This window comes from Fukomys damarensis, unplaced genomic scaffold, assembly GCF_012274545.1.
Source record: "Fukomys damarensis isolate Sample0158 unplaced genomic scaffold, DMR_v1.0_HiC HiC_scaffold_24, whole genome shotgun sequence".
Classification (NCBI taxonomy): domain Eukaryota; kingdom Metazoa; phylum Chordata; class Mammalia; order Rodentia; family Bathyergidae; genus Fukomys; species Fukomys damarensis.
Window position 1 is genome coordinate 285,776 of NW_022900936.1, and position 17,438 is coordinate 303,213.

The following is a 17,438-nucleotide window of genomic DNA, read 5'->3' on the forward strand; positions in this document are numbered from 1 at the left end:
CGTCGAGCTCGGAGCCTCGCTGGGTGTTGGGCCCAGCATTGTGGAGGCCTTTTTGGCTGTTCACGCTCCGCGGAGTGGAAGTGAGATTTTAGGTCTTACAAATCCATACAAAGTAAAAGCTCTTAGTAAGTACTTCAGTAGTTATTAAGAAACATTGTTCTGTTTGAGAGATGGAAAGTTGGCAAGAAAGACAGTAAAAGTTTGCATCAGTGAGCTTCTCAAACCAAGCATAGTGCTGGGAGGTGAGAGCAACCCTATGGGGCAGCACCCAGAGAGTAAGCCAGGACCAGCCCTGCACCTCTCACAGGGCTAGGAGTTGTCCTCAGATACAGTGCTACCAGGAGCCCCAGTTCTCTAAGAAGGGGGCTGGGGACCAAGGTGCAGCCACTGGGGTGCACGTGGCCCTGGAAGCAACTTGGTAGCTTACCACACACAGGGTGGGGGTGACAGCAACACAGGGTCCACACGCTTTTCACACACAGTGCCTGTGTGCACACAGATGAGCACACACAGACACGTTTTCATCCAGAAGACCAAGTCTTGCCTCTCCAACATTGAGAACCCTTGCTCCCATCAACAGCAACACCTTTGCTACTTGCTCAATACTAGCATCTAACCATCTTAGGTCTGGGCTGTAGCTCAGAGGCAAAGCGCTTGCCCAGCATGTGTAAGGCCCTGGGTTTAATCCCTAGCACTGAAAAAAAAAATTTTTTTTTTCAAATTTCTTCACTCATAGCACTACAGACTGGTAAGAGCTGAGGGTCTGACTGTCATTCTTCTCTCAGCCTGTGCCAAGAGGCCAGGGCATGCAGTAGACCTGTGCTGCATTTGGAAATCTGTTGCAGTTAACCAGCATACTTCTACATAAAAGATGGAGCAAAATTAGAGGCATGAGGACGATGAAAACACATCTGGGGCTGAATGTGGCAAATGAGAAGACAGCATGTCAAAAGTATGTGGTGTGCACTAAGACATGGGTCAGAGCTCCCAATGCTGAAGAAACAAGAATGGTCCGAACTCACCCTAAAAAAACTAGAAAAAGGGGCTGGGGATTTAGCTCAGTGGTGCCACCACCTGCCTCAAAAGTGCAAGGTCCTAAATTTGATCCCCGGTACAAAACAACAAAAACAAACAAAAAAACACAAACAACAACAACAAAGTAACTAGGAAAACAAGAGCAAAATAATTCAAAGCAGGAGTTAAGAAATAATAAATACAGAACCAAATCTACATGACAGAAAAAAGACAACAGATAAAAACACAAACCAAAAGCCATTTTCTTTTTTTTTCCTTCATTAATTGGTACATTTAAGGTACACAGTACAGTTACTTTCATTATTGGGATCTTGTACCTTTACATGACAGGTCTTGGTTCTCATTTTTCCCCCTAGTCCCTGCCCTCCTTTCACCCCCTCATCACCTCCCCATTTACAAACATTTTATTTCCATTTTTCATTTTCTCCTATTTTTTTCTTTCCCTTATTACCTTTCCCCCACCCTTGCCACTTTCCTTACACCTTTAGCCCTTTTCTTCCCATTTCACAATGTCAGTAATCTTATTAGGATCTTCTGTAGTATTGCAGATTATTCACACCAGAGAAACTATTCGGTATTTACACATGTGTGACTTATTTATTTCACTTAGGAGTATATCCTCAGTATGTATCCATTTACCTATAAATGAATCTAATTTCTAATTCTTTATGGCTGAGTAATATTCCATTTTATAGAAAAACCACATCTTCTTTATCCAGTCTCCAAAGGATGGGCAAATGGGCTGTTTCCAAGTTTTAGCTATTACAAACTGTGCCGCTATAAACATGGATGAGCATATATCACTCTGGTATGATTCTTTAAATTCTTTTGGAAAGATACCCAGAAGAGGGATGGCTGGGTCAAATGGACAAAAGCCATTTTCTAAATTCAATAACCTTCTTGCTAGATGGACAAGATTTAAAAAAGAAGAAAAGAAAAAGAAAGGGTGGAGGGGGTGAAGGGAGGGCAGGTGTATGGGGAAAAATAAGAACCCAGACATATCATGTAAAGGTATAAGATCCCAACGATAAATGTAACTGTATTGTTTGCTTTAAATATACCGATAAACTTAATGTGGGTAAAAAAGAGAGAGAGAGACAGAGACAGAGAGAAAATCTTCAGGAAAAGCAAGGATGCCTGCTCTTGCCACTTCTAGTCAACATAGTAGTAGTGTTCTAGCCAGAGAAACTGGAAAAGAAAAAAATAAAAGACTCATATTATAAAACTGTCTGTTGATGGTATGATCTGATTATAGAAACCCTATAGACTCACCTGCACAACAGCCAAAACTAATAAATGAGCTTGACAAAGTAGCAAGACAAAATCATTATACAAAAATCAGCTACATACCTATACACTGACATTGAATAACCTGAAAAGGAAATGATAAAAACAATTCCATTTAAAACAGCATCAAGCTGGGTGTGATGGCGCATGCCTATAATCCCAGCACTCAAGAGGCTGAGGCAGGAGGATTGCTGTGATTTCAAGACCAGCCTGGACTACATAGTGAGTTCCAGGTCAGTCTCAACTACATAGTGAGACCCTGTCTCAAAAAAAACAAAAAACAAACAGACAAACAAATAAAACAGCGTCAAAAAAGAATTAAATTATGCTGACCCTAGTGGCACATGCCTGTAATTCCAGCCCTTGGGAGGCTGAGGCAGGATTGCTGTGAGTTCAGACAGCCTGGCATTACACAGTTCAAGGTCAGCCTGAAATACATAACAAGACCTTGTCTACAAAAAACCAAAAAGAATTAAATTAACCAAGGATATGCACATTATTTTACTGCAATTAAAAAACTGAAAAAATAAATCAGTGTAATTTACTATATTAAAAAACTATAAAATAAAATCCGTGATCATTTCATTAGACAACAAAATAATTTAAGCTGGGCATTGTGGCACATGCCTGTAATCCTAGCACTCTGGAAAGCTAAGGCAGGAGAATTAAAAGTTCAACCCCAGCCTGGACACCTTAGTAACTTAGAAAGATCCTCTCCAAAACAAAAACAATCAACTGGAGTCTGGATAAAGAAGATGTGACTTTTCTATAAAGTGGAGTACTACTCAGCCATAAGGAATGAGAAACTAGAAATATTTATAGCTAAATGAATGCACATTGAGGTTATACACTTTTTTTTTTTTTTTTTTTGTACTGGGGTACTTGCAAGGCAGGCCACCGAACCCCTGAGCTAAATCCCCAGCCCTGAGGTTATACTCTTAAGTGAAATAAATAGGACACACAAGTAAATATCAAAGTTTCTCTGGTGTGAAAAACTAAAAGTGTAAATAAGGTTCAAATGGTATAATTGAGAGGGTGAAATAGGAAGAAAATGGCTAAAGGGGAAGTGGGAAAGGGGAGGGGAAAGGAAATAAGGGAAAAGAAAAAAATGTGAAAAAAGGAAAAAATGGAAACAAAGTCTTTGTAAATAGGGATGGGTGAAGGTGGTGAAGGGAGGGCAGGAGTATGGGGAAAAAATAAGAACCAAGACATATCATGTAAAGATCCCAATGATACATGCAACTGTACTGTTTGCTTTAAATGTACCAATAAGTTTAATGGGGAAAAAAAGGCGGACATAATAGCACTACTATTTATATCGTATTGAGAGTTATGGGTAGAAATATCCAGGATATTACAAAAAATCACATTGTAATGATGGTGTTGCTACACTTATGCATAGGAAGACCACATCCTCCTTTAAAAATATTACATTTCTGTTGTTTTATAATGTTGCTATAAAGAGAAATATATTATCTTTGTATATACGCAAGTTTTCATAAAGTTCTTTTCCTTTTAAAAAAGAAAACAAAAAAAATTTTTTTAAGAGCTGGAGATGTAGCCCAGTGCAAAGACCCTGGGTTCAATTCTCAAAATTTCAAAAAAAAAAAAAAAATCATTTGATAAAAATCATGAAAAGGGCCAGGGATTTAGCTCAGTGGCACCATGCCTGCCTCATACGTGCAAGGTCTTAAATTCGATTCCCTGTACCAAAAAAAAAAAAAAACAAGATTAAAAACTTTCAGGAAACTAAAAAAAGAGAATTTATCAATCTGAAGAATAATAAACCTATATCTAATATCACAATATAAATACTTTTTCTAAGATTATAAACAAGGCAAGAATGTCCACACTCAACATTTCTAATCAACACAGTATCAAAAGTTGTAAACAGTAAAATAAAGAAAGAAATATAAAGAATTTGGAAAGAAAATATAAGGATATTTCATTCATAGCCAGTATAATCATATATGTGGAAAATATTAAGGATTCTACCAAGAGAAAGAAAGAAAGAAAAAAGGGGCCAGGGATCTAGCTCAGTGGTTCTGCCCCCTGCCTCACAAGAGCAAGGTCCTGAATTCAATCCCGGGTACCAATAAAAAGAAAAAAAAAAGAGAGAGAGAGAGGGAGGAAGGAAGGAAGAAAGGCAGGCTACTAGAACAAATGTAAGATCAATATACAACATCAACTGCACTTTTTTAGCCTAACAACAAATAATGGACACAAATCTTAATACTACTTACAATTAACAATAGCATCAAATATATAACACACTGTGGGATAATTTTAAAACAAATTATATGTAACACCTCTACTGAAAGCTACAAAACACTAGTGAACACTACTGGGATTTTTTTCAAAGATCTAAATAAATAGAGTTTTACCATGTTCATTGTCTGGAATTTCTCCAAGTTGATCTGGGGATGCAATGAAGATCAGTCAAAATCCCAACAGTTTTTATAGAAATGACAAATGGATTTTTATATATTAAATGCCAAGGAGCTGGACTAGCTAAAGCACTTTTTAAAAGGAGACGCAGAGGACTTATGCTATACAACTTCAGGAACTTCTATAAAACCACAGTGGTCATGGCTACGCAAGGTGTTGGTATATGAAGAGAGAACTAGAGCAATGGCCAACACTGTAGAGACAGCGCACATAAACAGTCTACAGATTTTCTGTAAGATGCAAGTGAAACGGGGTGGGGGGTGGTCTCTACACTCGGTGATGTTACAATAATTAGGTATCTATAAACAGAAATGTTAACTTTACTCATGTCTCATACTTTTGATAAAATCAGAACGAACTATATATTTAAATGTAAAACTTACAAGTATAAAATTCTGGGAGAAAACTTTCGTGATCTTGGGTTAGGCAAAGATCTCACAGCTCAGAGGAGGGCATTCCAGGAGAAGCTCCCTGAGGGAGGTTTGGGTGTGGGCTGAAGCGCAATAAACGAGGACACCGGAAAATCAGCAGCACCTCTGAGGCTGCACACAGGAACCCACTGCAGCAGTACCAACCTCTCAGGTGGCTGGGGTGAGGGCAGGGAACCCTCGTGGACTGAGACCCACTCTGCATCAAAGACAGGAACTTGCCCCAGCTGCTTGTTTCCTCCAAGGCTGTAGATCCACTCCTTTCTCACCCAGTCTAGACCTGAGTTCCTCCTCCCTGCTCTTCCAGTTCCCTGTCTGACTCATTCGTAGATAGTTCCACATGATGCTTTCTGTGGTAACCTCCACCACATACACTAGTTTCCTTTCATCTGCACAAATAGGTTACAAGGGATGGCTGCTTAGGGTTTCTAAAGGGAACACACTGAAGCTGTTTTCGATACCCAGAAAGAAAACCTGTGCTCTGCTGTTTCAAGAGAAGAGAGGGATGCTTACCATCTGCTGTTTCCAGGATGCTGCCGCTGTACCCTCGAGGAGCACCTCTCACTGAGGCCACTTGTGGCCGCTCATAGTGTGGATGCTGCACAAGGCCAGTGGTGACATCAGGAGGGGCAGAGTGCAGATCTGCTTTAGAGAAATAAACCCAAGGAAAGTGGCTGTTAATTCAAGTGAGTGTTCCAATCCCGTTTGTAAGAAGTTTCACTAGCAAATGAGAACCAAGACCTGTCCTGTAAAGGTACAAGATCCCAATGATGAATGTAACTGTACTGTATACCTAAAATGTACCAATAAACTCAATGAGAAATAAATAAATAAAAAGAAGTTCCGTTCGCTAAGTGTTAAGCAGGGGAATGTGATGCCCTGGTTAGTGTATTCTTCCTGCTCTGACCAAGGGCACGGCGGACCCTGGGAACTCCAATGAGTGTGGAGATGCAGGGAGGTGGAGGCTCCATTCCCCAAGGGGTCCAGACTCAGAACCGCTGTCCACAGCACAGGGGCTATCACCACTACAGTTTGGCAAGATCACTACTGACTGAAGGATTGGCTGACTAGCTGGGGCACTGGGGCTAGAACTCAGGGCATTTTTATTGAACTACATTCTTAGCCCTTTTTAAAATAATTATTCTTGTTACTTTGAAAAAGAATTTTTTGTTGTTATTTTCTTATTTTCTCAGCTAAGTCATTAAATTGCCCAGGCTGGACTCAAACTTGTAATACCCCTGCCTGAGCCTCCCAGTGCATGGGATATTTCAGGGGTACGTATAGCACCAAGCCCAGCCTGACAAAATTTTATTTAGAAATTCTCCCTCAAGAATGCAGAAACAAATTTAAAATCAAGTGTTTTGGGAATATTATGAAATAGCAGAGAGATTTCTAAAAAGCAGCCAACCCTCTAAAAGGTATGCTAGCTATCACGAAGAAACCACCCTTGCAAACTGCAAAGAATAAAACTACAAAAATTAAAACTGTTCCCACTACAGGTTAAAAATGTTACAATGATGAGCCAGATGCAGATCTCAGCAACTCAGGAGGCTGAGGCAGGAGTATCACAAGTTGGAGGCCTGTCTAGGTAACAGAGACAGACACCTGCCTAAAAAAAAAAAAAAGAAAAAAGACAAAAAAAAAACCCTTCAATACTAAAACCACAATCAGCTTCTTCAAGTAAATTTGTGGACCACACCTGTAATCCCAGCACTCAGGAAGCAGAGGCAGGAGGTGGTGAACCTATGATATGCATGTTATTTGTTTTTCTTTTAAGACAAATAATGTTAACACATAAGCTGTTTTTTCTAAACTAAAATCTCAGTGTTCGTGTTTAATTGCAGTGCAAGTACTTTGCAATAAATGACTGGGTTTTGAGTTGCAGTTTGGGCACCTGACTCTAAAAGATTCGCCATCACTGTTGTACATGTTTAAATTCTGGTCATCTATTATTTCATTAACCTATCTACATTACAAAATAAGACTTTTCACATATGTAGAAAGCTGAAGTATGTTCCTTTTAAAAAACCTGAGCTTTAATGACACAGTTTCCACAACTTTTGCAAGAGCTCATTGTTGAACAATTAGCAGTGTAAAATGTGTACCAGGAGCTACTGTTAGTTTAAGAAGAAATTTTCTCAAGCTCCCAAACCTAACAAAAATAAATGATGAAAAAGTATACATGGAAAACAATAAATGCAGACACGGTGATTTATGTACTACAAAGTAGTTTTTAAAATAACTGCAGCCAGGAGTGGTGGCACACGTCTGTAAACCCAGCATTCGGGAGGCAGAGTCAGGAGGATCACTGTGAGTTCGTGACCAGCCTGGGCTACATAGTGAGTTTCAGGTCAGACTCAACTACATAGTGAGACCCTGTCTCAAAAACCCCAAATAAATAAATAAATAAAATAAAATAACTGCATAAAAACTATACTCAAAAATTAATTAGCATAACTAAAAATACTTGTAAATATAGTTATTTACATTTGTATCAACATGTTGAATGTATTTGATTTCCTTAATCCAAAACTAACTTTTTAATTACCTTTACCTAATATGTTATACCTCAAGCTTTCTACTTCATTTACTCTTTAAATATTTCTTTCCTTAGTTCAAACTAAAGAATCACCTAATGTTAGGAGCTGAAGTAAAGAGCAATTTTGTAATAAGAATAGGGAAGAGGAGTAGAGGCTGAACATGCCTATCTGAGGTTTCTTGGGACCAGCGCATTTCAGACCTCAGAGTTGCTTCAGATTTGGGAACATTTGTACATTTTGCTGCTGAGCATTCCTAATCCAAAAGTCCAAAAGAAATCCAAATTGCTTAAAGATAGGAAAGGAAGAAGTTAAACTATCATTATTTGCTGATGATATGATACTCTACACTGAAGACCCAAAAAACTCCACCAAAAAACTTCTAGACTTAATTGACAGATTCAGTGGAGTATCTGGATACAAGGTGAATACCCAAAAATCAATAGCCTTCTTATACACAAATAACAGACACACAGAGAGAGAAATAAGGGAAAAAATTCCTTTTACAATAGCATCCAAAAAAATGAAGTATCTAGGAATCAATCTAACAAAAGAAACAAAAGATCTCTACACTGAAAACTACAGCACTCTGAAAAAAGAAATTGAAGAGGATATAAAAAAATGGAAAGATATCCCCTGCTCCTGGGTAGGAAGAATCAACATAGTGAAAATGGCCATACTACCAAAACTGCTATATACATTCAATGCAATGCCAATTGAAATTCCAACACTATATTTCACAGAACTAGAAAAAAGAATCCAAAAATTCATTTGGAACCACAAGAGACCTAGAATAGCAAAAGCCATTATAGGCAACAGTCACATGGCACCAGGTGTAACAATTCCCAATTTGAAACTATACTACAAAGCCACTGTGATAAAATCAGCATGGTACTGGCAAAGAAATAGGCCTGAGGATCAATGGAACAGACTGGAAGACACAAAAACAAATGCAGATGTACTCAGCTACCTCATCTTTGACAAAGGAGCTCACCATCCTCAGTGGAGGAAAGATAGCCTCTTTAATAAATGGTGTTGGAAAAACTGGATATCAACCTGCCACAGATTAAAATTAGACCCTTATCTTTCGCCATGCACTAAATTAAAATCCAAATGGATTAAAGATCTAAATATTAAAACAGAAACATTAAACTTGCTGGAAGGTAAGTTAGGCAGAACTCTGGAAGACATTGGCATAGGAAAAGACTTTATGAACAAATCCTCAGTAGCACGGGAACTAGCAGAAAGAATCAACAACTGGGATCTCATCTTATTAAAAAGCTTCTGCACTGCAAAAGAAACCATCAACAGAACTAAGAGACAACCTACAATGTGGGAAAAACTTTTTACCAGCTGCTCCTCAGACAAAGGACTATTATCTAGAATATATAAAGAACTCAAAACAACCAGCCCCCCAAATATAAAGACCCAAATCAAAAATGGTCATCTGAAATGAACAGACATTTCTCAGAAAAAGAAGTAAAAGCAGCAAGTAAATATATGAAAAAATGTTCCACATCACTGGCCATTTGAGAGATGCAGATGAAATCAACACTGAGACTTCACCTCATCCCACGAAGAATGACTGCTATCAAGAAATCACACAACAACAAATGTTGGCGTGATTGTGGGGAGAAAGGAACCCTTCTCCATTGTTGGTGGGAGTGTAGACTGCTGCAGCCACTGTGGAAATCAATACGGAGATACCTCAAAGAACTAGGATTAGAGGTTCCATTTGACCCAGCCATCCCTCTGCTGGGTATCTTCCCAAAAGAACTAAAAGAATCATATCACAGAGAAGTATGCGCACCCATGTTTATAGCGGCACAGTTTGTAATAGCTAAATCTTGGAAACAGCCCATTTGCCCATCCGTTGGAAACTGGATAAAGAAGATGTGGTTTTTCTATAAAATGGAATATTACTCAGCCATAAAGAACGAGAAAATAGATTCATTCATAGGAAAATGGATACATATTGAAGATATACTCCTAAGTGAAATAAATAAGGCACACATGTGTAAATACCGAATAGTTTCCCTGGTGTGAATAATCTGAAACAATGCATAAGATTCTAATAAGATTACTGACATTTAGAAATGGGAAGAAAGGAGCTAAAGGTGTGGGGAAGGTGGGATGGGTAGGGGAAGAGTAAAAAGGGAAAAGAAAAAAATGTGAGAGAATGAAAAGATGGAAATAAAGTGTAGATGAGGAGGGGAGGAGGGGGTGAAGGGAGGGCAGGGGTAAGGGGAAAAAATGAGAATCAAGACTTGTCATGTAGAGGTACATGATCCCAAAAATGAATGCAACTGTACTGTATCCCTAAAATGTACCAATAAACTCAATTAAAGCTGAAAAAAAAAAAGAAATCCAAATTCCTCCAACATGATATCTGATGTATCATTCAGATTTCAGATTTCTGATTTTCAGATTAGAGAAACTCAACCTATATTTCAAAATTTAGAATTTGAGTCAAATATGTCCCGTAAATGGCATACAAGAACTACAATCTACAGGAAGGTTTTAGAGTCCAAGATGAGATATTTTTTAAATGTTCTAGAATTTACCTCAACCATGTGAGGCCAGGCAAATAAGAAAGGAAGACACAGCTGAAAGATACAGAGAGGCTGCCCATCAGTGTAGGAAACAAACCCACATCACTAATACAGGCAGCCAGGTTCTTTTCAGAGACTGGAAACACCTAATTCAAGCACATGGTAGAGTTAAGAGCTTATTTAAAAGGCATGCCACAGCTCCTAGAGGAGCTCAGTGCTGACTCTTCACCACAAACACACCTGCATTCCTCACTGCTCACAAAGAACAGTGACTGGACACCCTGGGTGGCTGAGGATCTGCAGCTGCTCAATTCACCCTGCAACATGTTACTGTTTCACTGAGAAGAGCTTCAGGGAGCAAACACAATGCAACACTCAGGGGCCGCAGTTTCTCTCACATGAGCATTAACTGTGTTTTAATAAAGTTCATCTCCAGATAACAGAGAAGGAAAACACAGTGTCATGGCTGTCTTCATGCTGTCTGCCAACCTCCTTGAAAAAAGGTGGCCACATGCAGGACACCAAGCAGGCCACACCATTGAGACGGACTGTTTTCCAGGAGACACTGGCTCCTGATGCCTTGGCAGGTTGTGCAAATCCTCTGTGTGGCAGACACAGCATGGGTGCAGATGAAACTCCATGAATCCCCACCTGACTTACACTGCAGAAAAGTACACATCCAACAGAATTATGAACATGGCGTGTACCAACTCAAACAGATAAAACACAAGAGCAGCACATGGAGGGTGCAGGGGCAGAAGCTGTGGGCCACTTGGAACCCCCCACTCTAACTCCCTGACTCTGCTCACACATGAGACCAACACCTTGAGGTGGCCTGTGGGGAGCCCACCAGCCCCCAGCCACCCACCATAGGCACCCTACAGGTGCTCCCCAGCTCAGCAAAGAGGAATCCAGAAAAGTGTCAGCCCTGGCTTCCCCATTTAAGTAGCCATGTGATCTTAGAAAACTGCAATCACCCCACCTTTTGTCTTCTACAACTAGCAAAATGAGGAATGAAGGGGCGAGCCTCCAACCACCCTAACTGTACTTTAAGGTATGAGGCTAGGAATGTACTCAGGCTTCACACGCCAGCCCTACCCAGCTAACGACACCACTGCTTCTGTTTTAATAGGGTTTCAAATCATGGAAGGTTGTGGTTTTTTCCCCAAGATTAATGTAATCCAAAGGGCTACGTGATGTGGAAAAGACTCATGCATCTTTGTGATAGCTTTGCCTGACACTTTGTTTTCCAGTTGAGGGGTATCTGGAGGAAGACAGACAAACCCAGCTGTCACCACAGCCCCTGCCTCAGGACTCACCCAGGTGCAGGGACCACACATGGCCCTGTAGCCAAGAAGAAAGACTAATGACAGGCAGCCTGCCAAGGGCAGCTGTCACAACCACCAGCAGCTACAATGTCGGCCACCCACTGGAGCAGGAGGGGCCCAGGGCCATCCAGATGCCATGCACCCCTGGGGCCTGCAGGAGTCAGGCTGCCAGAGCCAGAAGCACTGAAATGCCTGTTACCACAGGCCCTTCCAGATGCAAGGTGGGTGTGGGTAGAGCCGCACGCAGCACAGGCCCATGTGCTATAGGTTTTCAGGACTGAAGACCAATAACATGTTCAACATACTCCCCCACTGCTGCGGGGTGTGGCTATTCAAAGTGCTGAACCAGCCAGCATGTGACATCAGGCCTCACAACCTCGTCCCTTGGCAGAGCAGGGTGGGACGCTGTCCTGCTGTCCACAACGGCTGTTACTGACCTATGTGGGCGTGGGCCGCAAGGCCTGCAAGCGCAGCGGCGGCACTGGGAGCAGCGTTGGGTCTCCCTCCCGGGTGAGATGAGGTGGAGGAAGCAGAGGATGAGGTGGACGAGCCCTGAATAACCCGGTCGAGCCAGGGCTCAACGCCAGGATGGCTCTGGAGCGGAGTGGAGGTGAGTCGCCCGGGTCGCCGCAAAGAGCCCTCATCTTCTGAGGCGGATGACGTGTCTGCAGTTAAAATGATGACAGGCATGATATCGGGATGGTCCAGAGGGGAAGCCCCACCACCCAGTGGGCAGGTGGGCACCTTGTATCACCTAGACCTACAAGGGCGGCGAGAGCTCAACTGCAGGGAGGCGGACCACAGGGCCTTGGCCACGGGCACCACACACCAGAGGTGAAGACCCTGGCAAGGACTGCTGCACCACGCACGTCCACACTCAGGGTGTCCTGGCCAGGCAGGAGCCCTGCCCTCGACATGGCTGTGGGGGCTGTGACTTGTATGGGGGGGTGCTTCTTAGGGAAACAGGTGAATCGGTTTTAGAAAGAATCCCACTCCAAGACAGTGCCTCCTTCAGTCAGTAGCTGAATTAAGGTTTCATCGAGTCAACATAACTGCATTTTTTTTTCAGATACTGGGGTTTGAATACAGGGTCTTCAGACACAGCTATATCCCCGGACCTTTCTTTTTTCTTTTTTACTTTGAGACATGGTCTTGATAAGTTACTAAGTTGCCTAGGCTGAGTTTGAACTTGGAATCTTCCTGCCTCAGCCTCCCAAAGTGCTGTGATTACAGGCATGCACCAGTAGACTCAGGATGACTGAAAGCATTTTATTATGAATTTTACAATTATGCAAAGATTCTTTCAGAATTGGATAATGTCTATAGAATTATTTAACAGAAACAGTAATTTGGCAGCCATTTCGAAGATTTATTTTAACACTACATTTTTTTCCAAGCAAAGAAGCATTATCAAGAACACTAAATTATTTCACAAATCTGGTATGTTTGGTTTTTACAGTGTAATAATTTTAAATGCATCAAACTAAAACTAAATGTCACCACTTAGTACTTACTATGAGGAGCAGCTGTGAAGCCACCACACCTTGATGCCTTGGTCCACGTACAAGTTCTAATTTCTAATGCTTACAATAACAAAGCCACAAAATACACCCAAATGACTCCAGTCTTATACCATCCCACATAAGTCCTGGTAACAGCATACTAAAAGCAGGGGTAAGATGAGGATAATTTAAAAAGTCTTAATTTAGAAAGTTTTACTATTCCACTGAATACTTATTTTAGATTCTTCTCTTTACTAAAAGACATAAGTAGCAAGTAGCCACTTGGGTAAGCACAATACTGTGTATGCTACAGAATTCCAGATAAGGAATGTGCACACATACAAACACTTTCATCTCAAAATTTTCCAAATCTTACTGCAGCTGGAAGGATATCCCAGCTTGGTGGGAACATGTGCTATATCCACTGGCCTGTGAGTCCCACACCTCTCCCCATACCTGGAGGGGTATAAGTCTCTACAGATGAATGCACAAGGACAGAACGTCTTTTTGAAGGCATCGGCATCTTCCTCTCCTTGTATTTGGCCAAAGCTGCTTGCACAGCCTCAGTGTGGACATCTATAAGAAAGAACAGCAGTTGAAAGAAATATTTCCAGTTATAAATTAAAACCAAAAAAAAACTCCCCAAATTGAAAATAGTGATACAAACAAGCTTGTGTTCAGTTACTAGCTTATACTATCCCAACAGACTTTAAATAGTAGAGTAAGACTACTCAGGCTGTTCCTCCAGAAATATCTGCTGCAGACAAAAACAGTTATGCAAAAAGTCTCTAACTTTTTCAGCCGTGCTGACAGTAGTAAGGGCACTGTCATAATAAAGCATTTTCTAAGTCCTTTTGGATTCAGTAAAGGTAGGGCACACGATGGCCTAACTACACCACCCTCGGTAACTTGGATACTGAGAGGGACAAGCAACACAATGCAGATAAATCTTGCCTCCTGAATCTTAGTGGAACATATCACTTGAATAAATGTGGCATTTTTTTGTTTAAAAAGTATGTCTTAACCAGGCACGGTGGCTTACAAACCCAGCTACTCAAGAGGCTGAACAGGAAGATCACAAGTTCAAAGGAAGAATAGGCAGCTTAGCAAGGTGCTATTTTAAAAAAAAGGACTGAGGGTATGGCAGAGTGGTAGACCACTTGCCCAGCATGCACAGAGTCCTAGGTTAAACCCAGCACCACCAAAACCTTAAAACAGTAACAGTCGTAAGATCTACAGTAAGAATGTCTTCTATCTATGAAACTGTAAAAAAGAAAAAAGAAATTTGTAAGTTTTACTGTCACAACTCAAAATGTAAAAGTTACAGCCATGGTGCATGGTAAGTGCTGAGTTAAGGTACAAACAACATTAAACATGCATGTGTGTGTATACAGGAAGAAACTGTACAAAGGCAGGACTCTCCACACTGGGAGTCTCACAGTGGAACCCGATGAACCTCCTGAAGATGGAGGATCTCAAAAACAGAGATCAAGATCCTATGACATCTAAATGACACAACCTAGCTAAGGTTCACTTCACAACCGTACGGGAAGGGAAATGTTGGGGTATAGGTGAGTTCATGCCTGAGCACTCAAAAATGGTTCTGGGGAGGCTCTTATAGATTATACATCTTGTATATACTTAAATTCATCTCCAGTGAAAAGCTTTATAATATTTAAAGCCTTACATTTAAGTGGGTTATAGAGCGTTAATCAAAAAGATGCAAATCGGGGCTGGGGATTTAGCTCAGTGGTTCAGGCGCCTGTCTCGCAAGCGCAAGGATCCAAATTCAATCCCTGGTACCAAAGAACAAAACAAAACAAAACAAAAACCCAAAAAACAAAAAGATGCAAATCCACACCTTGTTCACGAAAATAAAATTTATGAACATCAGAGAACTGCTGCATGCCTGGGACCTGGCAGTTGCAATGTCGCGGGCACTTGATGACCACACGGCAGGCAATGAGCAGACTGTGGGCTCCTACACTGCCTGCGGTCCCAAGAGGCCATGAGGAGGTGCTTCTCTCCAAGTTTCAGCCCTGCCCTTGGCTCAGAGACTGTGACACTTTTGACAGAGATTGGTACACATCCTGAAACCTAATTGGGAGTGCGACATCACTGCGATCAAATACAACGTAAACGACGTTTTCATTCCATGAAGTAAAAAATAATTATATTCCAGTGACAAAAAGGGCATTAAATTCAGTTCCAGTCATCACTGCTGCAGTTGGTACCAGACAAAATGAAAAATGACCCACCCACTGTGTACCTCTGACCGAGGGAGCTGTGTCAGTACAATGGAAGGAATCCAGCTGGCTAAAGAACTAGGGCGACTTATCTTGAGCTACCCAGCCTGGGTGACTACTATACAGGGAAATATTTTGGAGGCGTGTTGGAATACTTTATGATTCAAGCCTTAAATCAGAAGACAAATGAAAAAATGAAGAAAAGGAAAATGAGAACCTCAATTCATGGAATCAGACCACCGCAGCTTGAACAACCAGAAAAGACACCTGTGTTAAAGGCTGGAGCCTTGCATTGTAATTCTGACCTAAATAATTTGCTATTCTCCTGCCAGTGCCAGACGTGGTGTTCTACCACCGAGACTTGCAGGAAGTCACAGAGGCCCACAGGCATGCTCTGCACCAGCAGCCCCGTTTTCATGCTGCTTTTCAATGTGAAGAGTCCTGACAACATTCAGGACCCCAGCATCATCCAGACCAGCCAGGACCTCTTCACTATAAACCAGGATCCAACTGCATTGCCAAGCACCAGCTGGCCTCCAAGGGCAACCCTATGCTATACACAGTCGTCAAGGACACTGTCTTCCGCTCTTGCCTGTCTGCCATTTTGTACTTCATTTATTCAGGTACTTTTTTGGGGGGGGGTACCGGGGACTGAACTCGGGTGCTTGCACTTGCAAGGCAGGCCACCGAACCGCTGAGCTAAATCCCCGGCCCTATTCAGGTTCTTTTCAATGGGAAGAATTGGAAGAAGAGATCAGTAAGAAGAAGAAAGATTCTGGAGATGATTCTAATGTAATTGAGAAAGTTAAATGTATTTTAAGGACATCAGGAAAGATCAAATGCCTAAGGAATTGCAAAACTTACCAAGCCAGAAAACCTCTGTGGTTTTATAACACTTCCTTCAAGTTTTTCCTAAATAAACCAATGCTTGCTGATGTTGTCTTCAAAATACAAGGTATGACAGGGCCAGCACAGGGCTATCCTGGTGGCCCATTGGGAAGTGATGGCGGCCATGTTTAATGGTAATTCATGGAAGCAAAGAGTGTCCTGATTCCAGGGTAGGGCACTTCCAGAGTCTTCCTTGTCGTTTTTAGAATACCTAACCACAGACTCCTGTTGCCCAGCCGTCATCTTCCAGGCCATGTGCCTGCTGATCTGCACTGAGATGTACCAGGTGTCCAGGCTGCAGCACATTTGCAAACTGTCCATCATCACACAGCTGCAGAGCATGCTGTGCAGGGAGCATCGTCAGCCAAGTTTCACCGTCCTGACTGCCTTTCAACCTGGCTCCTTCATTGCATTGCCACCAACTACCTCATCTTCAATCAAAAGCCTGAACTTCAGGGTCTTTCAACAGAAGAACACATTTTGTTGAGAAACATAGATGTCTATCAAATTTGTATTTGAAGCAGCTTGCAGAATACAGAAGTGTATTCACTCTCAGAAATGTCATTGCTTAGTAATGTAACCTGGAGCTTTTGTGTGTGTGTGTGTGTGTGTGTCTGTGTGTGTGTGTTTTCCTTATTATTAAGAATGGGATATCACTGGATTCCAGTGAAATTATGACTGAATGCCAGTATTTCAAAAATCAGCTTAATGTGGCTGGGTGTGGTGGCGCACGCCTGTAATCACAGCACTCGGGAGGCTGAGGTAGGAGAATCGCTGTGAGCTCGAGACCAGCCTGGGCTACATAGAGAGTTCCAGGTCAGTCTCAACTACATAGTGAGGGGGCTGGGGATTTAGCTCAGTGGTTCGGTGGCCTGCTTTGCAAGCACAAGGACCCGAGTTCAATCCCTGGTACCAAAAAAAAAAAAAAAAATCAACTACATAGTGAGACCCCACATCAAAAAAAACAAAAACAGCTTAATGTGTTTATTAGCTCTCTTTGAAAAACTTACAACTGTATTCTTTTTTTTTTCCTTTTTTTTTCTTTGTATTGAGGTTATTGGTACAATCTAGGTATACAATACAATTACATTCATCATTGGGATTCTGTACCTTTACATAATAGGTCTTGATTCTCATTTTTCCCCTTGTCCCTGCCCTCCCTTCACCCCCTCCTCCCCTCCCCATTT

The 17,438-nt window shown here is 41.6% G+C and overlaps 1 protein-coding gene and 1 pseudogene across 1 annotated transcript in view; one reads left to right on the plus strand and one right to left on the minus strand.

The window, feature by feature from the left end:
• The window catches only part of Dip2a (disco interacting protein 2 homolog A), a 136,181-nt gene that overhangs the window by 74,181 nt on the left and 44,562 nt on the right, over positions 1 to 17,438 (minus strand). The window contains exons 5-7 of the mRNA XM_033755929.1: positions 13,574 to 13,693; positions 12,053 to 12,280; positions 5,712 to 5,843 (exon numbers count right to left, since the gene is read on the minus strand). Of these exons, the coding sequence (XP_033611820.1) occupies positions 5,712 to 5,843; positions 12,053 to 12,280; positions 13,574 to 13,693 (480 nt within the window). The remainder of the gene's footprint in view (positions 1 to 5,711; positions 5,844 to 12,052; positions 12,281 to 13,573; positions 13,694 to 17,438) is intronic.
• On the plus strand, positions 15,062 to 16,831 carry LOC104870812 (annotated as a pseudogene).